The sequence below is a fragment of the Lepisosteus platostomus genome, chromosome 16, assembly GCF_059453375.1.
Source record: "Lepisosteus platostomus isolate fLepPlt1 chromosome 16, fLepPlt1.hap1, whole genome shotgun sequence".
NCBI lineage: Eukaryota > Metazoa > Chordata > Actinopteri > Semionotiformes > Lepisosteidae > Lepisosteus > Lepisosteus platostomus.
The window spans coordinates 5,863,991-5,889,717 of record NC_142626.1 but is presented as its reverse complement, the minus strand read 5'-3'; the positions used below and the strand labels follow the sequence as shown (position 1 = coordinate 5,889,717).

The window sequence follows — 25,727 nt, the reverse complement described above, 5'->3', positions numbered from 1 at the left end:
ACTAGGGACAGGACAGAGAAGGAGCGCCCCCTGGCTGCAGAGGGCGTGACACTCCCCTCCAGGTACTGGCCAGGCTCCAGGGTGATTTGCCAGTGAAACCGTCTGGGAGAGGAGAGCAGTATTTCTACTGGATTGGAAGAGCTGGATCCACAAGCCTGCTTGTTTACAGGGTCACAGGGCCGCTCCATCTCACCGGAAGTCCTTCTGCCTCATTCTGAATCCCAGGACATGGCGCTGAGCAGACCTGCAGATTTCCTCTAGTTTGTGATGTGAATTGGAGGTTTTACAAGTCACTGTGTCCAATTGACTTTCATTGTGGTCTGAAATGCGCCCCTCAATGCCGATCCTTTTGATCCCCGACACTATAAAAATAGCCGCGCACTGTGGATAATGGGGATTACCGATTGTTTTGTTTGGCAAGTGGTTGTTAAGGCTGGATTCGCACAACAAAGAGTTCCTCCAAGCCTCCTGGGTGATACCGCTTGCTGTAACCTATTCACTGTCCCTGAGCCCTGACCAGACTCCCACTTGGAGCGATGGCGCTGTGGCTGAGGATCTGCGCCTGTGGCTGGGAGGTTGCCAGTTCAAATCTCGCAGCTGGCAGAGGAATCCTACTCCCCTGGGCCCCTGAGCAAGGCCCTTCACCCCAGCTGCTCCAGGGGCGCCGTATAAATGTGCTCTGTCCCCCAGCTTCTCTCTCCCTGTCAGTGTGTCTCATGGAGAGCAAGCTGGGATATGTGAAAAGACGCATTCCTAATGTAAGAAATTGTATATGGCTGATAAAGTGATCTTATCTTGTCTTACACGAGGAAACTCCAGGGCAGTGATTACAACATTGGAGTTATAGAGGAAATTAGGCACCCTCTCATAGCTTTGGGCAGAATTACAGGCAGCCCTGCCACACCTCAGAACAGAAGTTACATCTTTACACAAAGGGTGGTGGGGGTGGGGAACCAGCATCACAGCCATGTTGTTGAAGCCGATATCCTGGCTTCTTTCAAGAAACAGCAGGATGAGATCCTCAGATCATGACATGGGGGGGGGGAGTTCTATACACAAAGAGTAGCGGGGGTGTGGAACATCCTAACCCAGCCATGCTGTTGAAGCCAATGCCCTGGCTTCTTTCAAGAAACAGAAAATGGCTCTTGATGTAATCTCAGGTGTGAAGGCCACTATCCACCCACCCATTTCCTCACTGCTCCCCCCAATTCAGGGTGCACAGGGAAGCCGGAGCCTATCCCAGCAAGCAATGGGCACAAGGCAGGGTACACCTTGGATGGGATGCCAGTCCATCACAGGGCACACACAGACACTCACATCAGGGCCAAATTTCACCTTCCAGTATGTCTGGACCGTGGGAGGAAACCGACACGAACACGAGGAGAACACGCAGACTCCACACAGGCAGCACCCCAGTTCTGGAACTGAGCCCAGGACCTCAGTGCTGTCAGTATCTTATATAAATAGTTGAAGGAGGGAGCTGCGTCAGCATGACTTGGCGGCAAAGGAACAAGTAAAGATTTATTCCATGCTGAAAAGATGAGGAAAAAAACACAACGTTTCGGCTGTAGAGCCTTCTTTGGGTGTAGTGTTTCTTTTCTTCTTTTTTCAGCATGGAATAAACCTTTAATTGTTCCTTTTATATAAATATACTTGCTTTCTTTACCTACAAGGATCAGAACTGAACTGTACAGTATATGATTAAGACACGGTGTCAGGTTTCACGCCACCTGCCCTGACCGCGGTTGGAGTTTTTGCCAAGTCGTTGCGGGCGCAAGGGATCGTGGTGAAATTTCCCGCATCCAGCAGAAACGTAGAATGAAAACAGGTGTCCAGTAGAAGAGACGGTTACACGGTTAGGCAATAAGTACTGGGCTTTTCGAAATATTGTGTTTTCTTGCTGATACCCGGCGTTTTCAGAGATTTCCCAGATTTAGCTTTGTCGCTGCATTTAAAGACAAATCGTTTTATAGTGTCCCCCTTTAAAAAATAAACTGTAAATGAACAGAGTACCAAGGGGAACCCTGTCTTTCCAGAAGCCACGCTTATTTGTGTTGAAAACAAAGTTCTGCCGTTTTCTAAAAAGTCATAATTAGGCTTGTCACGAATCCTTCGACTCTTGCTGGACACAAATGACCGTAAAACATCTACCGTTAAAATCAGAAGGAATTGTTCATCTCTTTATTTTTTACTTTGTTCACGGGTTCAACCTGTAATATTTTAGCGGGTTAAAATGTGTGTTTATTACATTTAACAACATTCAATCGCAGCCACGCCGCTTTAAGATGAAATATGTTCTTTTTCCAGACGCGTCTCTCCCACTGTGACGAATGGAATGGTCTGAAACCCCCTCAATTTTCTGAGTAAAATTGAAAGACGTGTCCAAGCACACCGAATAATCAACGGGCCTCCCTTTAACACGGCAAATGAACCAGCTCCAGGCGCACAGCGGTCTGAAAGTCGACTTTAACAGAAGTTAAATATTCTTTGTAATATTTTTGAGCGCAGGGGGCCTATTTTTACAGTACATCAGTGCACCTCAGGGCGGTGTTCATCAGGTACCTAAGCGATATTACCTCAGGGTGCCGCTGTAACCTGGAGCGCAGATCTGTCGGCCACAGCCTGATGTAGCTCTACATTAACAATAATAATAATTGCTTACACTTATATAGCGCTTTTCTGGACACTCCACTCGGAGCTCTGTACAGGTCATGGGGATCCCCTCCACCCCCAGCAGTGTGTACCCCCACCTGGATGAGGCACCAGTCCGCTCCCCACACCCCAGCTCTCAGTGGGGAGGAGAGCAGAGTGATGGAGCCAGTTCAGAGAGGGGGGTTATTAGGAGGCCATGATGGGTAAAGGCCAGGGGGGAAATTTGGCCAGGACACCGGGGTAACACCCCTACTCTTCTCGAGAAACACCCTGGGATTTTTAATGACCACAGAGAGTCAGGACCTCGGTTTTATGTCTCATCTGAAGGACGGCGCCTGTCCCCGTCACTATACTGGGGCATTAGGACCCACACAGACCCCATTACATGCACCAATATTCACATGTATTTTTTATAGCGCCTTTCACGACAAGGTTGCCCCCCAGGGCGCCAACAAGCAGGGGATCGTTAGCAATGAAACACCGGAATGTATCTATACCGCAGCGCTGTATGAATTAGCGATGTTTTTTTTAAAAAAACTACTGCGTTGCGAGTAATTGCGATACGTCCCACCCCCTGCGTCCGCTGTGCTTTCCTGAGCTCCCAACCCAACCGGTAGCAGGAGTTTGCGTAGTTACCAGGGTTTCACAGGAGAGGGGAGTCCGCAGGGCATTTGGATGAGCAGCAACAAGTGAAAACGGCCAAGAGCCAGCTTTCACCGTCTCTCTATCTGCACACACGGGCGCTGCTGGAGCTGAACCCGCCGCGGACGCGATGTCGGACCCAGGTTAGCCTCGCCCTGTTGGACGCCGGTGTCCTCATTTCGGACTTATCGGGGAGGGCGGGGAGTTTCACACATCCGAACCGCTGCTTCCCTCACTGCAGGCGGAAGCTAAGACAGCGATCGGTAGCGAAACGGAGGGGGGTTTCACCCCTGAAGTTGTGACAGACGGACCTGTATTCCACATATGCGCGAACAAGGCTGGGTTTTGGCCCGATCGCTTGAGGCAGTCGCTATAGGAGGCAACAAAAAGTTGTGTATTTCCGCGATATAACTTTAGTTCTATGTTGCAGGAGGCGCCGGCTGTGAACACGGCTCGCTCGGACTATGATTTGATCTCATTCAAATTGAACAACCGCTGCCGATCGCCCGTTCAGACGTTTTCACCAAAAAATCACTACCACCCACCTTGACGTATATATGCATTTGTATGCTTAACGCCGCAGGTGAATCGGCCGTTTCGTTTTGCGGTTTAATACTCAAATTTTCCACCTGGGTCCAGAGCGGCTGTATTTCAGTTCTCTGCTAGTTCCGACGGTAGGCTGTTGAACTAATGTGCAGCTGGGAGAGACTGAGCACTTTCCTGACTTCAACACACGGTGTGGCACAGTAGCTCGGGTGGGGAGCCGCGTCAGCAGGCGTAGTCTGCAAAGGAACGAGTAATAGGTTTATTCCCGGCTGAAGGAGAAGACAGGAATCGCAACGTTTCGGCTGTGAAGTCTTCTTCAGGTGTAGTACAGTGTGGTGAAGTCTTGTGAATGGCAATCCTACCGCGAAACGTACTGCTCTCGTTCACCTTAACAATCACAGTCTTCATCGCCTTTCAGAGAAGAGCATCATTGTGGTCTTCATAAATTAGTGCTTATTAATAATGTTCGCATATCCCAGTAAGTCGAGGCGGAAGCTGCAAGGGTTATCAATCGTTGTTTTAAACCACCGCTCTGTCAGTGTGTCGTAGCATCACGCCCTCAAAGATTTAGGGACGGCAGTGATTTTTATACCCGAGACGAGCGCCCCCTGGTGTTCATTTTCCACCACAATGACGAGGGAAACGGACCCATCCAGCTTCGAACAGGTTCTGGCAAGTCAGGGGCGCCGGGGAAACCGGATCTTATCCCAGCAAGCAACGGGCACAAGGCGGGGTACACCCTGGACGGGACACCAGTCCATCACAGGACACACACAGACACTCGCACCAGGGCCAGTTTTCCCAGAAACTAATGAAACCACCAGCATGTCTTTGCACTGTGGGAGGAAACTAATGGAAAAGTCGGCAGAACGTGCAAACTCCACCCAGACAGATGCCCACGAATGGAACCCAGGGCCCAGGTGCTGCAAGGCAACAAGACTAACCACTGCACCACTCTTTCTATTTAATTTGTAATAATTTAGTTTCGTAATAATAATAATAATCATAATAATTGCTCACACTTATATAGCAATTTTCTGGACACTCCACTCACAGCGCTTTACAGGTAATGGGGATCCCCTCCACCCCCAGCAGTGTGTACCCCCACCTGGATGAGGCGCCAGTCCGCTCCCCACACACCAGCTCTCAGTGGGGAGGAGAGCAGAGTGATGGAGCCAGTTCAGAGAGGGGGGTTATTAGGAGGCCATGATGGGTAAAGGCCAGGGGGGAAATTTGGCCAGGACACTGGGGTAACACCCCTACTCTTCTCGAGAAACACCCTGGGATTTTTAATGACCACAGAGAGTCAGGACCTCGGTTTTACGTCTCATCCGAAGGACGGCGCCTGTTTTACAGTCTAGTGTCCCCCTCACTATACTGGGGCATTAGGACCCTAACAGACCGCAGGGTGAGCACCCCTGCTGGCCCCACTAACACCTCTTCCAGCAGCAACCTGAGCTTTCCCAGGAGTCTCCCCTCCAGGTACTGACCAGGCTCACACCTGCTCCCACCACCCTTTGTGTAAAGGGCTATTCCCTGCCCTGACTGGAGGATCTCACCCAGCTGGGTCTTGAAAGCAGCCAGAGTAGGGGCTTCAACCACAGGGCTGGGCAGCTTATTCCACACCCCCACCACCCTCTGTGTAAAGGGATGCCTCCTGTCTTGACCGATGGATGGCATCCAGCCATTTCTTAGAAAGCAGCCGGGACAGAGGAGTTTTAAAGCCCCCTCCCTGGTCGGATTTATGTTTTTTGATCTCTTTGTGTAAACAAAATGTGTAACATTCTGAGCCAGAAGACCGTGACTAACATCATCTGGGTTTCTCACAGGCTAGAGCACAGCTGGGTCTTTCATATATACTGTCAACTCCCTTCAAAGAAAGATCAAAGAAATCAATAACCAATAAAAAACTCAAACCTGAGCGATAATGTAAGTCCCGCACCTATCCCGCAGTTTTGCTCACTTTCCACTCAGAAGCCTGAGGAGTCTTAAGTATAAATGAGCAAAAACCTAGTGTTAAGGACTGTTTTTTTTTAAATGTTTAGGTTAGATACTAAAATTAAAAGTGCCCACACTTAATTAATGATGTTGCTGAAGCTTCATCAGGGGATGATGAATAATCATTTATCATTTTATTACTAATAAAATAAGTAATTGGAGCGGTGGCTAAGGATCTGTGCCACTGGCTGGAAGGTTGCCGGTTCGAATCCTGTGGCCGGCAGAGGAATCTACTCCGTTGGGCCCCTGAGCCAGCTGCTCCAGGGGTGCTGTATAAATGGCCGACCCTGCTCTCTGACCCCCAGCTTCTCTCTCCCTGTCTGTGTGTCTCATGGAGAGCAAGCTGGGGTCTGTGAAAAGACACATTCCTAATGCAAGAAATTGTATATGGCTGATAAAATGATCTGATCTTAAAATGATATATAAAGACAATGATTTAATGAATTAAATAAATGGAATCTGGTTTTGTTTGACTATATTTCCATTCCCTTATGATCCTACGTGACTTCCTTTCATGTTTTTATCACTGTGAAGGTGCCCTGAGCTTTTGCTCGGCCTCACTGCGTGTCCGCTTGCTTTAATCTCGTCTATCCGAAAAGGCCTCGAACCCGGAACCCCACCCTTATCCCCATTTCTTCCGGATACCAGGGACTGTACTGTACTGGGACTGTCTGACCTCCCAGCTCTGCAGTTCTGTTTGTAATGCAGTGGCACGTCTCCTCTCCCGCCCTGTAGTGGGCGCTGTGGAGTGGGAGCTGGCCCTGGACCCGGCGGCCTTCCAGGACAAGTACGGCGTGCAGAAGCCCCCCCCGGACGCCCCCCGGCTCGTCTTCCACTGTCAGATGGGTCGCCGAGGAGCAACGGCCACAGAGACAGCACGCGCCCTCGGATTCGAGAAGTATGCTTTCCTGGCGATCCATTTTGCCCTTTGCCTCTTAAAGCTATTTTAGTACAGGCCTTGCAGTCAGCTGCTGAGCCGCTAATTTGCTCCTTCTATCTGATTAATTAATCATGTTGGTTCAATTTGGTAATTAATTGATTAGCAAGCCACATCTGGGATGGATCACCCCGTCCGACAGCACCCTGTCACTGGATTAGAGGGTGTCGATGAGGAATTGCTGTCGTTGGTGATAGAGGGCGCCTCCTACTGGTCGACGCCAGGAAGTACTCCCGACAGCTTTGGTCTTTGAGTTGGAGCTGGGGTCTCCTTGGAGTTTCCCCTGGGAAAGATCAGGGTTCTCCCAGGGTGGGGATGACCAGTAGGTGTGTTGGGAAGAGCACCTCCTAGTGGTGGACACTGAGAATACCGATCGGGTCAGTTCAAGCTTAGCTCCTGGGATGACTGAAAGTTGTTATTGCAGTTATGTCATGTAAGTAGTAATGAAAGTAATTCAGTTCATCTTCGTCAGAGAAACCAGGACATAATATTGAGAGGAAACGGTATTTGAACTTTCTTAAGGGAAACTTGCTCTCCAGTGCATCACAGTGCACGCCACCTGGTGTTTTTTCCTACTGCTTCTTGAGTCCTTCGTAACTGAGGGCGTTTTCTCTCTCTCTCTCTCGTTACTTTCAGGGCCCGGAATTATGCTGGCGGATGTAAGGAGTGGGCAGAGAAGGAGAGGTGCTGAAGTTGCCCGCATCGCTATATAAACCCTGCGGGTTTTTGGATCTCTGTATTCCGAACTTGCAACCTAGCGAAAGTGATCAACACACACACTGCTGTGGAAATGCCTACACTTATACAGTATAGCGCTTTTCTGGACACTCCACTCAAAGCGCTTTACAGGTCATGGGGATCCCCTCCACCCCCACCAGTGTGCAGCCCCACCTGGGTGAGGCGCCAGTCCACTCCCCACACCCCAGTGAGGAGGAGAGCAGATGAAGCCAACTCATAGATTAATTCACAATAGCAGATGAACGTTTTCAGCGTCAAAAATGTACCTACTGTAACAGTTTCACTCGAGTTTTCTAGCATTTTGAACAGCTCTGATCCAGTACTGCTGCTCGGTGTGGGGGGAAAACTAGGTTTCAAATGTCATCATCGAGTTAAATCTCAAATTCCCTCCGGCAAGACTGCTTAACGACGTGGTCACAAGATAAACTACTAATGAGCGGCCAGCAGAAAGTGTTGCAGTGGCTGATCTCACCGGCTTTAACCATCTGATTTAATTGGCTCGTAGGCGGGTGTCCTCATTAAAGGCGTCCTCTCCTCTCTATACATAGTTTAGAAAATGTAAAAGGCTTCTGGCTGGGCTGCAGAAACACAGGTCAGGACAGTCTGTTAGCATGAAGCATGAAATTGCAGTAGGCGATACCAGAGGCAGGATGTAATCCGAATTCACGAGCGCATTCAGTAATTAACGAGAAACCGTAATTAACGAGCCCAGGACAGCTGCCCTAACAAGTATAAGGACTTCCTGAGCGCCGTATCCGGCAGGAATAGGATGAAGATTCGTGTTGCTTTGACTACAGAGCCTTCCGATATTGCTAATCGGTCAACACTGTTGTCTTCAATTAGGCTGTGAAGCTCTTAGCTTCTAGCAGGAATGTCGCCTTTAAATTGTATCTATATGTAATATGATTCTTCACAGCAAAGAGAAACTAGATCCAAGACACGGTTTTAGTCTCTTTAAGCCTGAAATGACCAAATGCAAAATATCCCAGACATCTGCACAGCAGTGTGTATGTTCACGAGGTCTGGAGATGCTAAAACGTCCTTATTTTAGATTGTTAAACTGGAACTGAAATAAAGCCATTTTCCGTTCTGGACATCTGGTCGGTTGTTTTTGTTTGACGGGCTTGACAAAACAAAACGAACGTTTTGTATTCCATACCGAAAAGAAACGAGACACCGTCGTGGTTGAGAAAGAGCCGGCCCTGTTTTCTGTTTTTCAAGGGTCTTTCTACTTTGGGCTTGGTGCGGTTTCTCTCTTTTTAAAAAAAAACACCTTCACCTCCTCTGGATCACAATCCGGTGTTTCTCCGACGCTGCGCGGCGTGTCGGAAAGCCGAGCTGGTGGCTGCTGTAGGGGCGGATCTGTTGCGACGTTTTTTTTTCTCTCTCTCCTGCTGGTTCTCTATAATCTTTTTTTTCCCCCTGGTAGGTTTTCCCCTCTTTGGATCTTTGAGTCCTGGTGCGCTGTCTGCTTTCTCTTCCCGAGTTTTTTTTTCCTTCATTAGTCTGCTCGAGCCGTTTAGTATGGAAGCGACTTAGTAATTCTTTAGCTCAGCTGGCAAGACCTGGGTTCGAGCCCATGCAGGGAGGCACGAAGTAGGGTGGGAGAGGCGAGGGCACAAGCCCTAGAACCCGAATCCGTTACAATAACAAGAGGACAATGAAATATGGGCTTTTTCGAAGTCGCAAATGTGAGATCTAAAGTCGCAATTCTGAGTTACCATAGCGCGGTTTTTTTTTACTTCCTGGCGGAAAAGGGCTTCCATAGGTTTAGTCCATACTTTTGCTCCGCTTGGACTTAAGCGTCTTGGGAGGGTGAATGTGTTTTGTTCCTTTACGGTTCTGCTTCTGAAGTACAGTATAACCTTCCTCCCCCCGTCTCTGCCCCCCTCGGTTCATCGCAAGCTCTGCCACCTTTCCTTTAACGTAGCGCTTTTCTAATATTTGAAACCCCCCTCTTTTAAATCGCCTTTAGGCCTTGAACTGGGCTACATTTTTATTTTTTTGAAGAATATTCTGTCATTAGAAATTGCAGTGTTGAACGGTGTTCTCCATGAGCATTGTTTCAGGGTTAAATAGGTTAAGAGTCAGGAATAGCCCATACATATTAGCTGTAACTGTTAAAAATGCCAGTGCATTACATGCCAAACGCTACAGTTTGAAAAGTTGAAGCCTTTTCTTTCAAACTTTTGCTTTTAAGTCATCATTCCCATTTAGGGCAAAGCAGTGCAGAGAGCCATATGGGCAAAAAACAAATTGTGAAGATGATATTGAAATATCACTTTTCCTAAAAATCCTTTCCGTCCTAGAACACAACCATGCCATCAAACATCCTCCATGTTTTCTAATTATCCTAACCCTAGCTAAGGGTTTGACTAAAGTCCGTTGCCTTCAGCATTTGGTTGAAAGGGATCGGATCAATAAGACGATCTCCTCTCCTCAGGATGAAATGTTTCCCTCCAACTTGCTCCTTTGCCACTCTGATGGTGCTGCAGCCTGCCTGCTCGGATGTCGTCCCTAGGGGGCGCTCTTACAGATGGGGGGGAGCTCGATTTCAGCTGTAGCACCCTCTTTCCGTACGCTTCCTCGTCCTACAGGCGTCTGGGTCCGTGTCATGTTTTTGAACCGGCAACCTTCCAGTCGCAGGCACAGATCCTTAACCACAGAGCCACCAAAGAGATGTATAGCCAATTTGAACCGAGATCTTCGCCGACCACAGTCCGTTCGGGAGATGTGAACCCAGACTCTCGCCGACCGCAGACCAGCGCCCTTCACGACAAGCCACAGCGCCACAATTGTCTCGCGTTTGCCCGCATTTGTCTCAGGCGGCCCTCCTCCAGCCTTGCTCATCCAAAGGACGGCGCCAGTTAACAGTCTCATGTCCCCCTCACTATTCTGGGGCATCAGGACCCACGCAGACCACAGGGTGAGCGCCCCCTGCTGGCCCCACTAACACCTCTTCCAGCAGCAGCCTCAGCTTTCCCAGGAGGAGTCTCCCCTCCAGGTACTGGCCAGGCTCACACCTGCTGAGTCTCCAGTGGGGCTGCGGGTTTGTCCTTTGTCTTGTACTAATGCAGTAGCTCCAAGGTTCTGCACTGTACAGTATTTCCTGTGCTTCTAGCTCTGTTTACGTTACTTTAAGCGACACACTGATGGCAGACTCTTGCAAGAAGACACGGGCTGTATTTTGACACTTTATTGGCAAAAACGTGGAAAAGTGCAAGTCTAACAGTCAATAATAAGACTGAAGATTTAACGAGAGGGATCAGTAAAAAAAAAAAAGTAGGAATCCCATATAGAAATGCAGCATAAAAAAATATTCAAAATGCCCTTTATTTCCAAAGTCAGCATTTCACTTTGTCTGTGACAGGTGCAGATCAGCTTTAGGCTGCTAACAATGTTTTTTTTTAAAAGCAAGTTTTACAGATTTTTAAGGTGCAGATCTAGCAAGAGAACACAGAAGAGAAATTACATCTTTTCACAGGATCTTTTTCATCTTGCCTATGGCTTCTCCCCTAGAGTAGAAGGAGTAAGAAAAAAGACGAGACTCTTATTTCACATGCTGTGCGCTAAAACAACCCAGGAGACAGGCACAGTTGTTCAAAAGCTAGAGATATTATTCTCCATCAGGCTTTCTGCTGAGTACTTTTCCAACTTGGTGTGGAAACAGTCCGGATCTGTTACCATTAGGGGCAATTAAAACCGATCTTTTTTAGCTTACAGTGGATTCCAAAGGATCTGTACTCTGCAGTACAAAAAAGCAGCCTTTTATCATGATCTGCAGAGAAGAGCAAGAAAATGTTAATGATGAGGGATTGCCTGTCAATTAGGCCTGGTTGATTCATGCAATTGAACAGCTACTGCAATACTTCCTATTGGCTGCATATGTACTGTATAGTTCACCTTGAGTATTCGAAGACTCGACTGCAAGGTAAATTAAAGGTTTAGAAGCCTCACCAGAGTGCCCTTGCATGGATAACATCCCAAATTGCTAGAATAACTGAAAACACAACTGAAGGCACCCGAGTCTCAAAGCTGATTCCTGGAGGGTGTGGTGTGTTCTGCTTTTATGCATGGATGCTCCAGCTACGGTGCTCAAGGGAACGTTTCCGCAGGTCTTTCCTCCCGGTGGCTGTCAGGGTGTATAACACTGCCCTAGGACTAGGCTAGGACTGTTAGCCCCTCATCTGCTAATCTATGGACAGCATGGTGCTCCATTGTACTTTTTGAACAATCTGAATGAACCATATTTGCACATATTTTATTGTTTTTACAGTGACTATGATCAGCATATTTTGCACACACCTATGTATTTATTTTTATTTATTTTATATTTATTTTGTATAATTTTTCATCTATTCTGATGTCTGTTTTTGCTTGTCTTGGGCTAGACTGTTGTAACACATCAACTTCCCTTTGGGATCAATAAAGTCTTATCTATTTATCTTATGGTCCAAACTCAGTAAGTCAACCCATTAACCTCATTATGGACTTCATTGAACTAATAAAGGTTTTTTTTCGTTTCTTAAGATCTTTCACAGTTGGTTACAGTACACGTTGGTACACCTCCGAGCCTCGTTAGGAGCACTGTCATTATCCTGTTTGTTAAATAATTAGAGCAGGTCCTGAAACCCCTATTCTAAGTGAAATGTTGATGCTCGTGTTGCCCATTGGAACTCCTGATTGTGTCTAGGATGTCTGCACTGCAGTGTAAAGAGCAACTGCCCCAAAATGCCTTTTACAGCAATCCACTGCAGGGTGGTTTGAGAGGAGAGGAAATAAGTATTACAAAGCTGACCTCAGACTGAAAGAAATTCATATTTTAAAAAAGCATGACACCTGTGCTCAACTGAGTAAATACTGCAACACATTTTTTTTCATGAATCAGTTATTGGAAATAAAAAAAAGTTACAAAACCAACTGAAAATAAGTAATTCAGTGGTTTTCAAAACTATGCATATCTGTCGGAAAGTAAGAATCACAAAGTCCACATACTTCTGATGCCTCTGTGTGCATGAGGTCACAGTTCCCAAAGGGTAACTCTCGTTGTACCGAAGACAGGAAACAACGTGTTGAATTATCAAGCGCCCTGGCATTCTTTAAGTGCTAGTAAAGTATAATAAATCTCTTTTGGTTTTTAAGGGCTCTTGTCTCAGGTGCAAGAAATCGCACGTCTTGCCTTAAAGCCAGGTCTTCATCCCCGGTCCTGAAGAGTTTCGCCAATTCACTGCTTGGAATCCAGCGATGGCGAAAAACCATGTTTACTCGACCCAAGATCCTTTTAATAAGGTGGCTTTTTTTTAAATAAAGCACTTAAAAGATCATTTGTCACCAAAAAACAAAAGTGAAGATACAGCATCCCTCCAGCTAGACTCGAGTTCCCTTTAATTGAACAGGTGACTTGCTTCCTTGATTAACTTACAAGTGTCGCCCAGTTGAGAGACGATAAAACAGGCGATTCAAGATGACTTAGTAGACCAACTGTCAGGACATCCTGTGACCCTCGTCCCGCGCCAGAATTCCTAAAAACTCTGAATTCTCTCTTTTACCTGGACCATCATCTCTGGAGTCGAGCTTCCAGTCCGATTTTTTTTCCCAGGTAGTCAGGAAAGGGCAGCTCTTGTCTCAAAGCGAGACAGCGCTACGACCTGCCCGGACGAGAGCTGGGACGTTTGTTCGTTTTTACCTCTGTGCTCGCGGCGGCCGGGTTTTGAAGGAATCGGGCGATTTCAGTCCATCAGTACTGGGGGAGGGAGGGGGACGCTGCCGCCGCCGATCTGAAAAGTCGGTCCGAGCCCCCGGAGCTGCGCAGATCTTCCGAAACCTCCGATAGGGGCCTGGGATTTCAGAGTCTTTCAAGAGAAGGCACCTACGGGTAACGTCCGGCACACAAAGGAACAATCTTGGTCCTCGATGTTTTAAGGTCACAAGGGGAGGGGGGAACAAACTTATTCGACCAAGGGATCAGCAGCCCTTTTTATTGGGGGTCTTTGTTTCAGTCTCTGCACTGGTCTCGGAGGGGGGGGGAACTGTGGGGGGTCAGCTCGAGCAGAAAGAGAAATCCGCCAACGGAAGCACCGAATGGAAAGCGTGAGTCCCGCCCCTTGGCGTTGTCGGACGTGGCTGGGAAATGCGATTTATTCATGTTTTTGTTGTCTGTCGTACAAGACGTCTGCGCTGCTTCCAGACGGTTTTGCTTCATTCGTCCGGGAGACGATAGGAGAACAGCCCCTTAGGAAGAGGCCTTGAGTTCAGTCAGGATTGCGGGGACGCGCGAGTCGACTCGCCCCGCTGACGGCTCCTTCCGGACGGGCGGCCAATCAGGACGCCGGGTGGCAGAGCCTTCTGGGAGTTGGCCATTTTAAATAAGGTACCTGGGGCGGATGCTACAATCTGTGTGCGGGCTTTTCGGCGTCTCTGCCCCGGTCCCACCCACTCCCCGACACGACGACAGCCGGGAATCTGTGTCGCCCGTGAACTCTACCTCTCCCCTCCTCCTCGTCTCGGCAGGGCCCCAGAGGCACCCTGCCACAGGAATGCTGGGAAATGACTGGAAGCAGAAGGACAATGACCTGCTGGGAGACCCGTGAGCTGGACGAGCCTCGGGGGGGGGGAAGGTTGGGGGGAAGGCAGAGGGGAGCTGCGGAGAATGGAGACAGAGAGAGACGGGGGGATGGCAAGGGGGAGAGAGAGTGCAGGCGCCCAGCGGGGGGCGCTAGGGAGCCCGGCCGCGGCGCACGCAGACGTTGGGCTTGGCTGCGTGGCTGAAGCCCTGCTTGCACAGGCACTTGTAGGAGCCCGGGACGTTGACGCAGCGGCCGTTCTGGCAGGGGTAGGCCCGCGCGCTCAGCTCCGCGCACTCGTCGATGTCTGGGGGGAGGAGAGAGAGAGAGAGAGGGGGGGGGGGAACACGTGTCAGCGACTCCATTTGGCACCGCCACCTCCCGAGGAATTCTCTGCTCTTTCAAATGTGTGTCCCCACAACCCTAACTTTATCCTACAGAGACTCCACCGAACCCGTCCCGACAGTCACTGGGGAGGGGCCTGGTTTAGTAGCTTGAATACACGCAACACAGCAAAAACAGACTGAGCAGGACTGTGAAGACCAGCACCATTGCTGGTGCAAAACAGCTACAGAAGGCCGAAACAAGCAGCGCAGAAGACGAGTACAATCACCGCCCGTCATCACCTTACACAGCGGAGATCATTTCGAACAACATGACACCTTCCATCCAGATCTATCGATTTAGACCACCTCGATTCAAGTGCAGTGCAACTAGGTTATCTTTTATTCCCACAGCTATAAACCTGCTTTATTTGGAGAAAAAAATCATTGCATATTTTATTTATATTTATATTTTATCTCCTAATGCATGTCTCTTATTAGGTAATGGGTTCATGTGGTGTTAAATATATTGCGTGCTTTGTTGATTCTGCCTGCAAAGTAAATTTCGGTATCTGGGACAATAACAGGAAGGACGTTCATTTTTCGGTCCAAAACTAATCCAAAACTAAGCAGCTGTTTGTGTTGGGAGAGCCTGGTGGGGGGGGGGGGGATGTCTAGCCCAGTTGCTCTCCCTGATCTCTGACCCCTGTTTCAGTGGAAGGTCTCTTAAGTCCTGGAGCACTGTTCTGCCATCACTATGGCCAAAAGAGAGGACAGAGAGATGGGTGATGGGAAAGGACGCAGCAAGAGGGGGAATGATGGGAAGGGAGGAAGGAGGAAGAGAGATGGATGATGGGAAAGGACGCAGCAAGAGGGGGAATGATGGGAAGGGAGGAAGGAGAGAGGAGTTTGGAGGTTGTGTTCTGTAGGGTACCTACCGATGCAGCGCATCCTGGTGTGGTCGAGCCTGAAGCCAGGGTTGCACTCACACATGGTGCCCAGGTAGGAGCGCACGCAACGCCCGTTGGCACAGCTGCACTCGTCCGAGTCCTCTTCCGAACTGTCTCCTTCTGGGAGAGATGGACAGTGAAGGAGGAGGAGACAGAGAGACAGGTGGTGGAGAGAGAGAAAGGGATGATGGGAAAGGGCACAATGGGGGATGATGGGAAGGGAGAAAGGAGGGAGACGTATAGGAACAGAGAGGAGAGAGAGATGATGGGAGCATACCATGAGGCGGTATGATGCGAAGGGAGAAAGGAGGGAGACATATAGGAACAGAGAGGAAAGAGGGATGATGGGAAGGGGCACAGCACGAGGGGGGGATAATGGGAAGGGAGAAAGGGGCACGTGAGATGGAGCAAGGGAGGGGTGGCAGGAAGACACAAGTAAATGAGAACGAGAGAGTTAGGGGGAGGGACCACATAGCAATATGCTACCTAGGTACAATTCTGACCCTGGTGTCCCGAACTCTCTCGTACCTTTAACAGTCAATGTCTTGACTTCATACGAAGTAAAAGACTATATGTATTAACTATACTATAATAAACTACAATTTACTATACTATAATACATACTATATTAAAAAATAACTCTTTAATTGACTAGTCAGGTTGAAATAAAAACCAGAAGGCCCTGTGGGATCTGGACTGGAGAGCCCTGCTTTAGAGGGATTTAACTGGTCATTAACTTGATGAGACCCAGAATCCAGGAGCACCCAGGCTGTTCGCCCAGTTCTGTGCAGTAACCAAGCCCAGAGGCGTCTGGGGCTGACGGCGCCAGCTCACCGGGCTTGTAGTTGGAAAACGCAGCCAGGAACTCGCCTTCCCCGTCCGACTCGGTGTCCAGGTGCAGCTCGCACAGCCGGTTGAAGATAACTGGCCGGGACAGAAAGGGAGATGGTTGGCCCCCCTGTCCCCCTTGCAAACGAATCGTCCGGGCTTCGCGCATTCGTAGACACAGAAAGGCATGCTGGGAGGGAGGGGGCGCAAACCAGAAAACTGCGCCCCCGGGTACACCAAGCAGCTTTCCGATCATGCGATGTGTGCTGGGGACCACATTGACGATGGTGACCAGTCATGAATCCATGATTTGAACCGGCACTGATTTTGCAACACAAGGTAACAGTTCTAGCCTGCCTGTACGCATTTCTTACTAACAATACAATGGTAACAATTTAAATATATATATATTTTTTTAAATGGGAACCGTAGTCCCAATTTCTCAGATAGGATATTAGATCTCAGTGACAAAAATAAATCCACTGACGGTATCGCAAAATTTGACAACATTCCGAATTAGGCACAAAATACTTTTGGGAAAATGCTGGAGAGTCTCCGTGTTGTCGAGGGTTTGCACAAATTGTGACATGAAGCAGCCCTTCCTGCTCACTAGTCCCTGTGATGACTAATGCACTGAGATGTACGAGCGAATAAGTACAGGTTGTGCAGCAGACATTTCAGCGCAGAAATGTTCCGGCGTGATCCGCAGGCAGAGTTAACCAGTGAGCAGTATTTGCCACTGAAACCGCCTGGGAGAGAAGAGCAGTATTTCTACTGGATTAGAAGAGCTGGATTCACAAGCCTGCTTGTTTAGTGTCACAGGGCCTAGGTTAGGTTACCCTCATCCTAACCCTAACCTTAGCCCTAGCCCTAGCAGCAGGGCAGGGAATCCTGATAGCTTGACTGCACCCTGGGTTGCTGGGGGAGTCTGCTGTACTTCCTGGAAACTCTACCATGGCGAAGGTGCAGCAGATGGGGGTACCTGAGTTGCGCTGGGGGCAGGTGCGGCACTCGGGACCCCAGCCCCGGCCGTAGTGGCAGCAGCACTCGGAGTAGGTGACCCGCAGGCGGTTCTGGGGCATGCTGCAGATCAGGTCCTCGTCCACCTGCAGGAAGCACACGTCCTTGTGGGCAGCAGTGCGGTCTGGTGGAGGAGGAGAGGGAGAGAGAGAGAAAGAGACACAGAGACGCCTTACAGGTCTGGGAGCGCCTTCCCAGAATGCCCTCGCTGCGGAAGAACGCTCGCGTCAAGAGCTACTGCATGTTCTGGGGGCGGCTTGTCAACTTGAACACCTGCTTAGCTTCACCGGCAGCCCCACTGGAGACTCAGCAGGTGTGAGCCTGGCCAGTACCTGGAGGGGAGACTCCTGGGAAAGCTGAGGCTGCTGCTGGAAGAGGTGTTAGTGGGGCCAGCAGGGTGCGCTCACCCTGCGGTCTGTGTGGGTCCTAATGCCCCAGTATAATGACGGGGACACTATATTGTAAAAAGGCGCCGTCCTTCGGATGAGACGTAAAACTGAGGTCCTGACTCTCTGTGGTCATTAAAAATCCCAGGGCATTTCTCGAAAAGAGTAGGGGTGTTTCCCCAGTGTCCTGGCCAAATTTCCCCCTGGCCTTTACCCATCATGGCCTCCTAATAACCCCCCTCCCTGAACTGGCTCCATCACTCTGCTCTCCTCCCCACTGAGAGCTGGTGTGTGAGGAGCGGACTGGCGCCTCATCCAGGTGGGGCTGCGCACTACTGGTGGTGGAGGGGGATCCCCATGACCTGTAAAGTGCTATATTGGTGTTGTTATTACTCAAAACGCGTCTCTGAGGAGCAGGCCAGGCCAGATGGCGTCACTGAATCCGTTCTTGAACCCCGGACTGCTTCCGGATCAGCTCTGAAACAAGCCCCCTCACCCGCCTCCCCTCCCAGATCCTGCTGCCCAGCCTTTGCTGACGGAGACAGCTCTTGACCTCTGGATCGGTCCGGTACAGCACCAGACTGGCGAGACGAGCCGAACAGGTCTGCTCTGGGGTGTCATCTCTGACCTGTTTGCGGCATATTCCTGTATTGACGAATCACCCAGAAGCCAGCAGGTGCGTGCGAGAAACCAAACAGGGCCAACGGGGCTCTTGTGCTCTGGTATGTTCTGTATTAATCAAGGGATTTCAAATCTCCTGATATTGCATCACTACGACCTTTAACACCTGACATTGATTCGTTTTAGCTAGATTTGTACGGCATACTGCCTCGGACTTTCTATAGGGACCTTCATTCGGATTTGAATCAAGTGTGTAGGATTGGTGTGCAAATCCACACGCATATACCTGTTTGATAAACCTGGTGACATTTTTAGCTGCTGCAACAGTACTTGCATACAGAAGATGTAGGAGAACAGCACTGTTCAGAAGCCGGAGAGAACACCCTGAGAGAGCAGGCAGGCATCTATTTAAATACCCGAATTACCTTCTGCACCCCTCCAAAGACTGCTGGAATGCACTGGAATTCAATAATGGTGGAGTGTGTGGAAGTGTTGTTGTGCTAGGCTTAAGGAATTGAAAAAAAATGCTTAAAAATCAGCCCTACATTCTCATTTTCACGATGCAGATAAATGGTAGACATATTTCTAAATCGTAAACTGTCACATGGGAATTAGTGCTTACTGGCTCATCGCTTCTGGGTCCCGAGTTTGATTTGGGAGTGAGATACCTTCTGGGTGGAGTCTGCATGGTCTGTCCCATGTTCTTGTGAAGAGTGCATTTGTTCTTGCCCTTACTATTGGGATTCAATCCTGATCGCTCACAGCACAGCGCCCCTCCCTGGACAGGGGATAGCTCCTCCACCATGAGAGTTCTACATCTTCCACATGGCCTACATTGGAGGGGGGGGGGGGTGATGTGATGTGATGTCACTGCTAGATGTGATGTCACTGCTGGAACTGGCTCAGGCGCGCTGAGGCCCGTTACAGTCAAACGGGTTGCTTCCTCTTTCTCCCACCTTCCAAAGACCTGGCGTCTCTGAATTTATCCCTGTGTGCTTGTGTGTGGTACATCGGTATGGGGGTATCGGCCTGCCTTAAGCCCTAAGCATCTGGGACTTTCACCAGGAATGAGAGCATTTTTTTGGGGGGAACAGGCGAACCGACAATTTGGGGATCGGATCCTTATAGCCGACAAAATCCACACATTCCACTGGAACAACAGATCCTGAAGTCAACAGACTAGCCGCCCTATTCACCCAATGCTGACCTTTGTCTTTGCAAATACAGCAGCCTCACTCATGCAGTTTTAGAGCATGCAATAAGTATTCTTGGTTTTTGATACCGAAAACACTCACGGCCAAGTCAGATTGAAATGTAGAGGGGAGCTCTCTTTCCATGGTGTTAAACTATGAGGTTAAATGACATGCGCTAAGTTAGCCGTTCCCCCCAGTTCATGAAAACATAAAGAAGTTATAAATGAGAGACAGAGAGTTGGCCTGCCCAGCTCATCGAGTTGCTAGTGGATACAGTAAGCAACCTACTGACCTTCAATGTGAAGAGAATCACTGCTTCCTTAATATACCCCAATCTAGGGTCTGATGTTTATTAAAGTAGTCTGGTCAATTCTTTCTTCCAACAAGCACTCTACTGCGTCTGTCCATTTGGACTTTGCCCCTGAGCCCTACATAGGCTCAGAAGTCCTGCAGGCCAGGCCTGTTCCAACCCATAGGGGATCCCTGGTGCTCATCATCACCTCTGCCTGTGGTGTAATAGTTCTTTAGATCGACTTATTTGACCTCTTCCTGCATCTTTGCTGCTATTTTCAGTTAAGAGTACCCAGAAAGGGAGAGTATGGAGGTGCAGTGGCGGGCGTTACTGCCTTACAGTGCTGGGGCCCTGGGTTCAGGTCTGGACTCGGGGTGCTATCTGTGTGGAGTTTGCATGTCCCCCTCCCCCGTTGGCATCGGTTTTCTCTGGGTGCTCCAGTTTCCTCCCACGGTCCAAAGACGTACCGGTCGATGTAACTGGCTTCTGGGAAAACTGGCCCTGGTGTGAGTGTGTGTGTGCCCTGTGATGGACTGGTGTCCATCCAAGGGGTATCCAGCCTTGTGCCCATTGCTTTCTGGGATAGACTCCGGCCCCCGCGTGATCCTGAATTGGATGGAGCAGTTAGAATATGTATGCATGGTTACAAGAACCCCACTGATGAACACACTCCCGTTTTGTATTATTCCTAGTCTTGCTACTGACAGCTACTGTGTATTTAACTTGAACCCTGCCTTCAGGATTGTCGCCTCTCCTTCACATCGAACGGTACTGCTCAGACTCCTAACAGGAGCTCCGTAACGAGACTTTCTGTGTGCACATTTCATTACCATGTAAATCCCTAAGATACCAGCACATGTGACCAGAAAACATCTTTAATTATAGATCTATATATATATAGAACCTATAAATATATATTTTCAGGTCAACAGTAAACTGGTCACTTCATCTTTTGCTAGAAATTTACAAAAAAGATTTAACAGTTTTACAAACTGTAATAACAACTCTCTGCTGAGATACAAAGGGTCATAATATTGTTAAGAAGCACCTCCAGGGTGTTTTAATTTTATGAGATTAATGGATGTTAAGGAGCTGATGATGTGGTCTTATTACAGTATCTCAGCTTTGAACGAGAGGAGTAAAATGTTCCTCTTTAACTCACATCTTTTTTGGGGGGAACTGAACTTGGCCATTGAGCACAAGCGCTAAAACCATTCCAGAAAATCAATTTAAGTGGAGGAGATGAGAGATGAATCACTTTGGGTGGGTATTAACCGACTAGAATCAGTAATGTCACAATGCTAAAGGTAAGCCGAGATGATATTAGGGGTTTTCTAGAAGCAGAATGGTGTACCCAACATGAATATTCGGAGTACACTGTCTACACAAAATACAAACTTATAATTCAGTCAACAGAGCATTTTTGTGACTACCCTGTACATTCAACTAATATACAGCCTCTTCATAAGTCCACCAGATACAAACATCAGAGCAGTATATATTCTATACTGTAGTATTGCCTAATATAGTGTTTTTATAAAGTCTAAAATCTGGAATACAGACTACCGGACAACACTTTCGATCAGGGATTTCAAATGGAATTTACAACTACTATGAGAGAACAGTCCTGTCAGGACCACATTCCCCAGAACCCTCTGGGAAATGCAGTCCTGACAGGCCTACTTATAAGGAGCGCTAACTTATATATATATATCCTGAAGCATTAACGGCGAGACCGTGATGAAATATTAACTAGGTTCTGCTGTCGACTGGAATTAATAACAACATCATAATCCTGACCACAGCCTGAATCATGACAGTCCTAACTCAAAACATCTAGTTATGCAACATTGTTTATAACTTTGCATTACATCATTAACAACATTATTTTAGACATGAATACATGCTATAATATACAACAGTATCCTATGTTATTACTTTTTATAGTAATTTATATTATGCAATATCATATTCCTATTATATTACATTGCGGCGCCCTTTCGTACTGAATACAAACTTTGAACCGTTTTTTTAACCTGAATGGTTCACCACTCAGAAAAAGGGATGGGTGTCATGTTATTAACGGGCAGCGGGGCGAGCGCCTGTACGCGGTTAATCGTTTTGTGAGGCCATCACCGCCAACGGTTGCTGGGTAACATCTTTTCAGAGCTCAGCCACCTCCAGATGCAGGAGAACAAGGCGCTTCAACGGAAAGCAGCGTAGCAGCGTCAAGCGCCTGGCAGGAGGGGGGTCATTAAAAGCCGTTAAATGGATTAAGCCGCAGGGCACTGATCCCAGCTGCGCCCGCGCGTGCAGAAGTGCCAGGCAGGAATAGCAGATCCAGGCTCTCTCAGCTTTCCTGCCCAGGAAGATCACAAGCGGGCGAGCCGATCACAGAGCGGGAGATCAGGTGCGAGAGAGAGAGAGACAGAGACATGAGGACTTGAAGGAAGAGAAGGTCCTTCCCCACTTTAAGAAGGACGAGGAAGAGGAGGGAGCTAGCCTGGCTAAAGGTGAAAGGGCAAAGGTCAAGGGGCAGTGCAGTGCCTAGGGGGTGGACTGCTACAGTATTGTAACAGACATGGATGGTGTAAAATAATTTTGCCAAAAAAGTTAAGACAATATCAGAAAACCCCTTGGTTTTAATTCCCCAGAGTATATAAAGATATTCATGGTGGATTGTAGATATCGCAGTCATGTTTTCATAAGCCCAGAGATACTGTAGAGTACAGGGTTCTGAATTCCCTTTCAGTGAATCATATGCAGTTTTATGACCAAAGGCTTTTGAGCAAGAACTTACCTTTTACCTCTCCTTCTAACTTCAGATATTTACGTGACCCAAGTTTAGATTTTACAGGTTCTAACCTTTAGTATTTGTAATAAACGCTTTGAAATTCCTGAGAAATCAAAAGTATAAGGCTTGCGATACACTAGAGGTTAAATATGCGATGGTATAGATTCTGTGAAAACACTGAAGTACAGCATTGCAAATATTAAAGTCAATGCTATAATATGCTGTATAATATATAATGTGCTACAGTGTCTGCTGACCCTCGTCATGTCTATCAAAGCAGGTGAATATCAATGTCAATATTGATTTTGATACAGCAACACCAAGAGACCCTCTCCTTTAGGGCTTTCATGTCAGCTGGAGGACGGATACCCAGAATTCCAGATTATGGGGGCTGACATCCCTTTGTTCCCAGTTGCATCGGAGATCTCGTGTTCCAGTCGGAAATGAGTTAGCCAGAGTCGGACGGGTTCGAACCCGCACACCTCTGCCCTCTGCATCCGAGCAGAGGCTTTTCTGTGATGAGATAACAGCTTGGAGGCTGAGAAACACGCATGCTTGACGGGTTCTTCGGTGGGGGTAGATTCTATACTTGTTTGCTGGTGTACCATGGTAAAGGTGGATTGCAGTGCAGTAAAGCATGGTAAAACCACAGTGAAAACGCAGGAAAGCTCCGCTCACACAGGAACAAAGCTGCTGCCCATTTTTTTGGGAAAATAAACCCAAGAGCAGGGGACAGGTATACCAGATGGACACAAGCAGGGGAAAGCAGGCGAACCAGAAATCCAGAGTCTGTGGTCAGAAACTGGCTGTGGTCAAAGCTGGTACTGGACACTGTAGCGAAGCACAAACAGTCTGTACAGCAAGCCGGGGTCTAAGCTGAGATTACCAGTGTAGAGAGAAACCAGAGCAGGGGGTGATCCAAAAGACATGGTAGAAAACAAAACGCTGTCAGGAATCCGAGGAAGTACAAGACAGGAGATGAGGGAATTATAAAATTGAGGGGCTTCGAGCGACACTTGTAGAGCAGACTCAGTCATAGAGGTCACCTCTGTACCCCCTTCCCAGCAAACCTTAGACATTCTGCACCACCTGGTGCGGCTGTTGATGCAAATCGCCCTGCAGGTGATGCAGGTTTACTGGTGGACTGCACTTCCCATGGTAACCGGTACAGTGTGACAGGCTCGTGGAGGGGTGGCTGGTTACTGTGGCAAATGCCAGCTGACCCTGCAGCGCTCCAACCCCCTCCACCCCACCCCACTTCCACAGTGGGAGCAAGCCTGACAAGTGACAAGGACTGGACAGCACTGCACACACGCGAACACCAAGCAGCAGCCTTGTTACCCTGCAATTCACATCTGGCAAACTTCTGAAGCTCATCAGGAGTGAGCCTGGCAAGTACCTGGAGGGGAGACTCCTGGGAAAAACCAAGGTTGCTGCTGGAAGAGGTGTTAGTGGGACCAGTAGGGGGCGCTCACCCTGCGGCCTATGTGGGTCCTAATGCCCCAGTATAGAGATGGAGACACTAAACCGAGGTGCTGACTCTCTGGGGTCATTAAAAACCCCAGGACGTTTCTCGAAAAAAGTAGGGGTGTTACCCCAGAGTCCTGGCCAAATTCCCCCCTGGCCTTTACCCATCATGGCCTCCTAATAACCCCCCTCTCTGAACTGGCTCCATCACTCTGCTCTCCTCCCCACTGAGAGCTGGTGTGTGGGGAGCAGACTGGCGCCTCATCCAGGTGGGGCTGCACCCTTCTGGTGGTGGAGGGGATCCCCATGACCTGTAAAGAGCTCTGAGTGGAGCCTCCAGAAAGGCGCTATATAAGTGTAAGTGATTCTTATTATAATCACAGGAAACATTCATGGGGGGGGTGTTGATTTTCCAGAGTTTTACTGCGCTTTCCTCCTTTCCGCGATTCTGTCAGACTATGAAATGTCGCTCTTCCGAGTGGCGAAACTCAAGTTTTACCGCCTGCCTCCCCGACAACTGAACAAGCACACGGCGCACAAAAAGCAGCTGCAGCCCGTCCGAAATTTGGGATTGGGGAATTGGGAAAGGGAGGGGGAGAAACCCGCAATCTCGATTCCCGGTGACGACCTCCTCCCGGACGCACGCGACGCCACGCTGATGGCTTCCTGCCAGCCAGTCGGCGGCCAGAAGGAGGCTCTGTTGTGCCGAGGGTCGGCCCCGACCCCCTGGGCCCGTCACTAATGGGGGCACCCCCCCCCCCCCCACCTGCAGTCAGTACGTGGCCCAGCCTGGCCAGCGCCACTCCCACCCTGGCAGCAGCTAGCCCTCACGCTAAAGTTGCTCAGCAGCGTTTGATACCCACCGTCATAGACGCACTGTTTGAGCGCAGCGCTGAAGGTGAAGGGCTGAGTGCAGATGCAGTGATAGGAACCAGGCGTATTGATACACACTCCATTCTTACAATAGGATGGGTCCTGACATTCATTCACATCTGCAAGGGATCACCACAGACATGGGGGTTACACAAGGCAAAAACAATCCGGGTACATCGCACAGGTGTCTCTCTCTCTCTCTCTCCCTGCTGTCTCGCCCCAACAAGCGGCACGGGCAGGCAAAAGCAGGACCGCCTCGCCTGGGTCGAGCCCCAGCCCCTCCCCCCCCGGCCATGGGGGACGTGGAAGAGGGATGGGGGGGTAGCAAAAGAGGCATGTGTTTCGGCCCCCAGGGCGAAATCAAAGGAGGGGCTTGAAACACAACCCTTCCTCACGCCACAGGCATGTGCGCGCACAACACTCGACCAGACTCCCTGATCGGTTGGCTAGTCAGGCAACTGATCGCGCTGATGACTGCAGGTGGTGCAGGGCGGAAAGACGGGGCGGTCTCGTTGGTGGAGGCAGTGTGGGGGAGCTGATGCTGAGACTCGAAGTGACGTCATAAAAAGGACAGAGAAACCAACAGGCTCTTTGATTTCTGGGGGTTTGATGGATGCAGATGCAGATGGATGCAGCATGACCACATACTGTATAACACCTGATACACACTCATTCCTGCTCTGCTCACATGTCACAATCTGGGTGTTTTGAGTTACTCAAAACCTGTGCTTTTCTGCGCAGCGATTTTGCACTCTGCAGGGCCTAATGGTTGAAGTCCAAACTCAAGAGATAGATCACTTTTTTGGCCATATACAATGTCTTGCATTATGAATGTGTCTTTTCACATACCCCAACTTGCTCTCCATGAGACACACAGACAGGGAGAGAGAAACTGGGGGTCAGA

General features: G+C 49.0%; 2 protein-coding genes across 2 annotated transcripts in view; one reads left to right on the top strand and one right to left on the bottom strand.

Moving 5' to 3' along the window:
- Window positions 1-25,727, top strand: part of LOC148646745 (NACHT, LRR and PYD domains-containing protein 3-like) — a 2,700,574-nt gene that overhangs the window by 1,270,332 nt on the left and 1,404,515 nt on the right. The gene's annotated exons all lie outside the window — the stretch shown is intronic.
- LOC148646772 (latent-transforming growth factor beta-binding protein 3-like) overlaps window positions 10,695-25,727 on the bottom strand; it is a 45,910-nt gene continuing 30,877 nt past the window's right edge. Inside the window, exons 14-18 of the mRNA XM_088609377.1 lie at window positions 24,814-24,942; window positions 17,160-17,321; window positions 16,184-16,273; window positions 15,338-15,469; window positions 10,695-14,383 (exon numbers count right to left, since the gene is read on the bottom strand). Coding sequence (XP_088465503.1) covers window positions 14,229-14,383; window positions 15,338-15,469; window positions 16,184-16,273; window positions 17,160-17,321; window positions 24,814-24,942 — 668 coding nt within the window. The 3' untranslated portion in view covers window positions 10,695-14,228. The remainder of the gene's footprint in view (window positions 14,384-15,337; window positions 15,470-16,183; window positions 16,274-17,159; window positions 17,322-24,813; window positions 24,943-25,727) is intronic.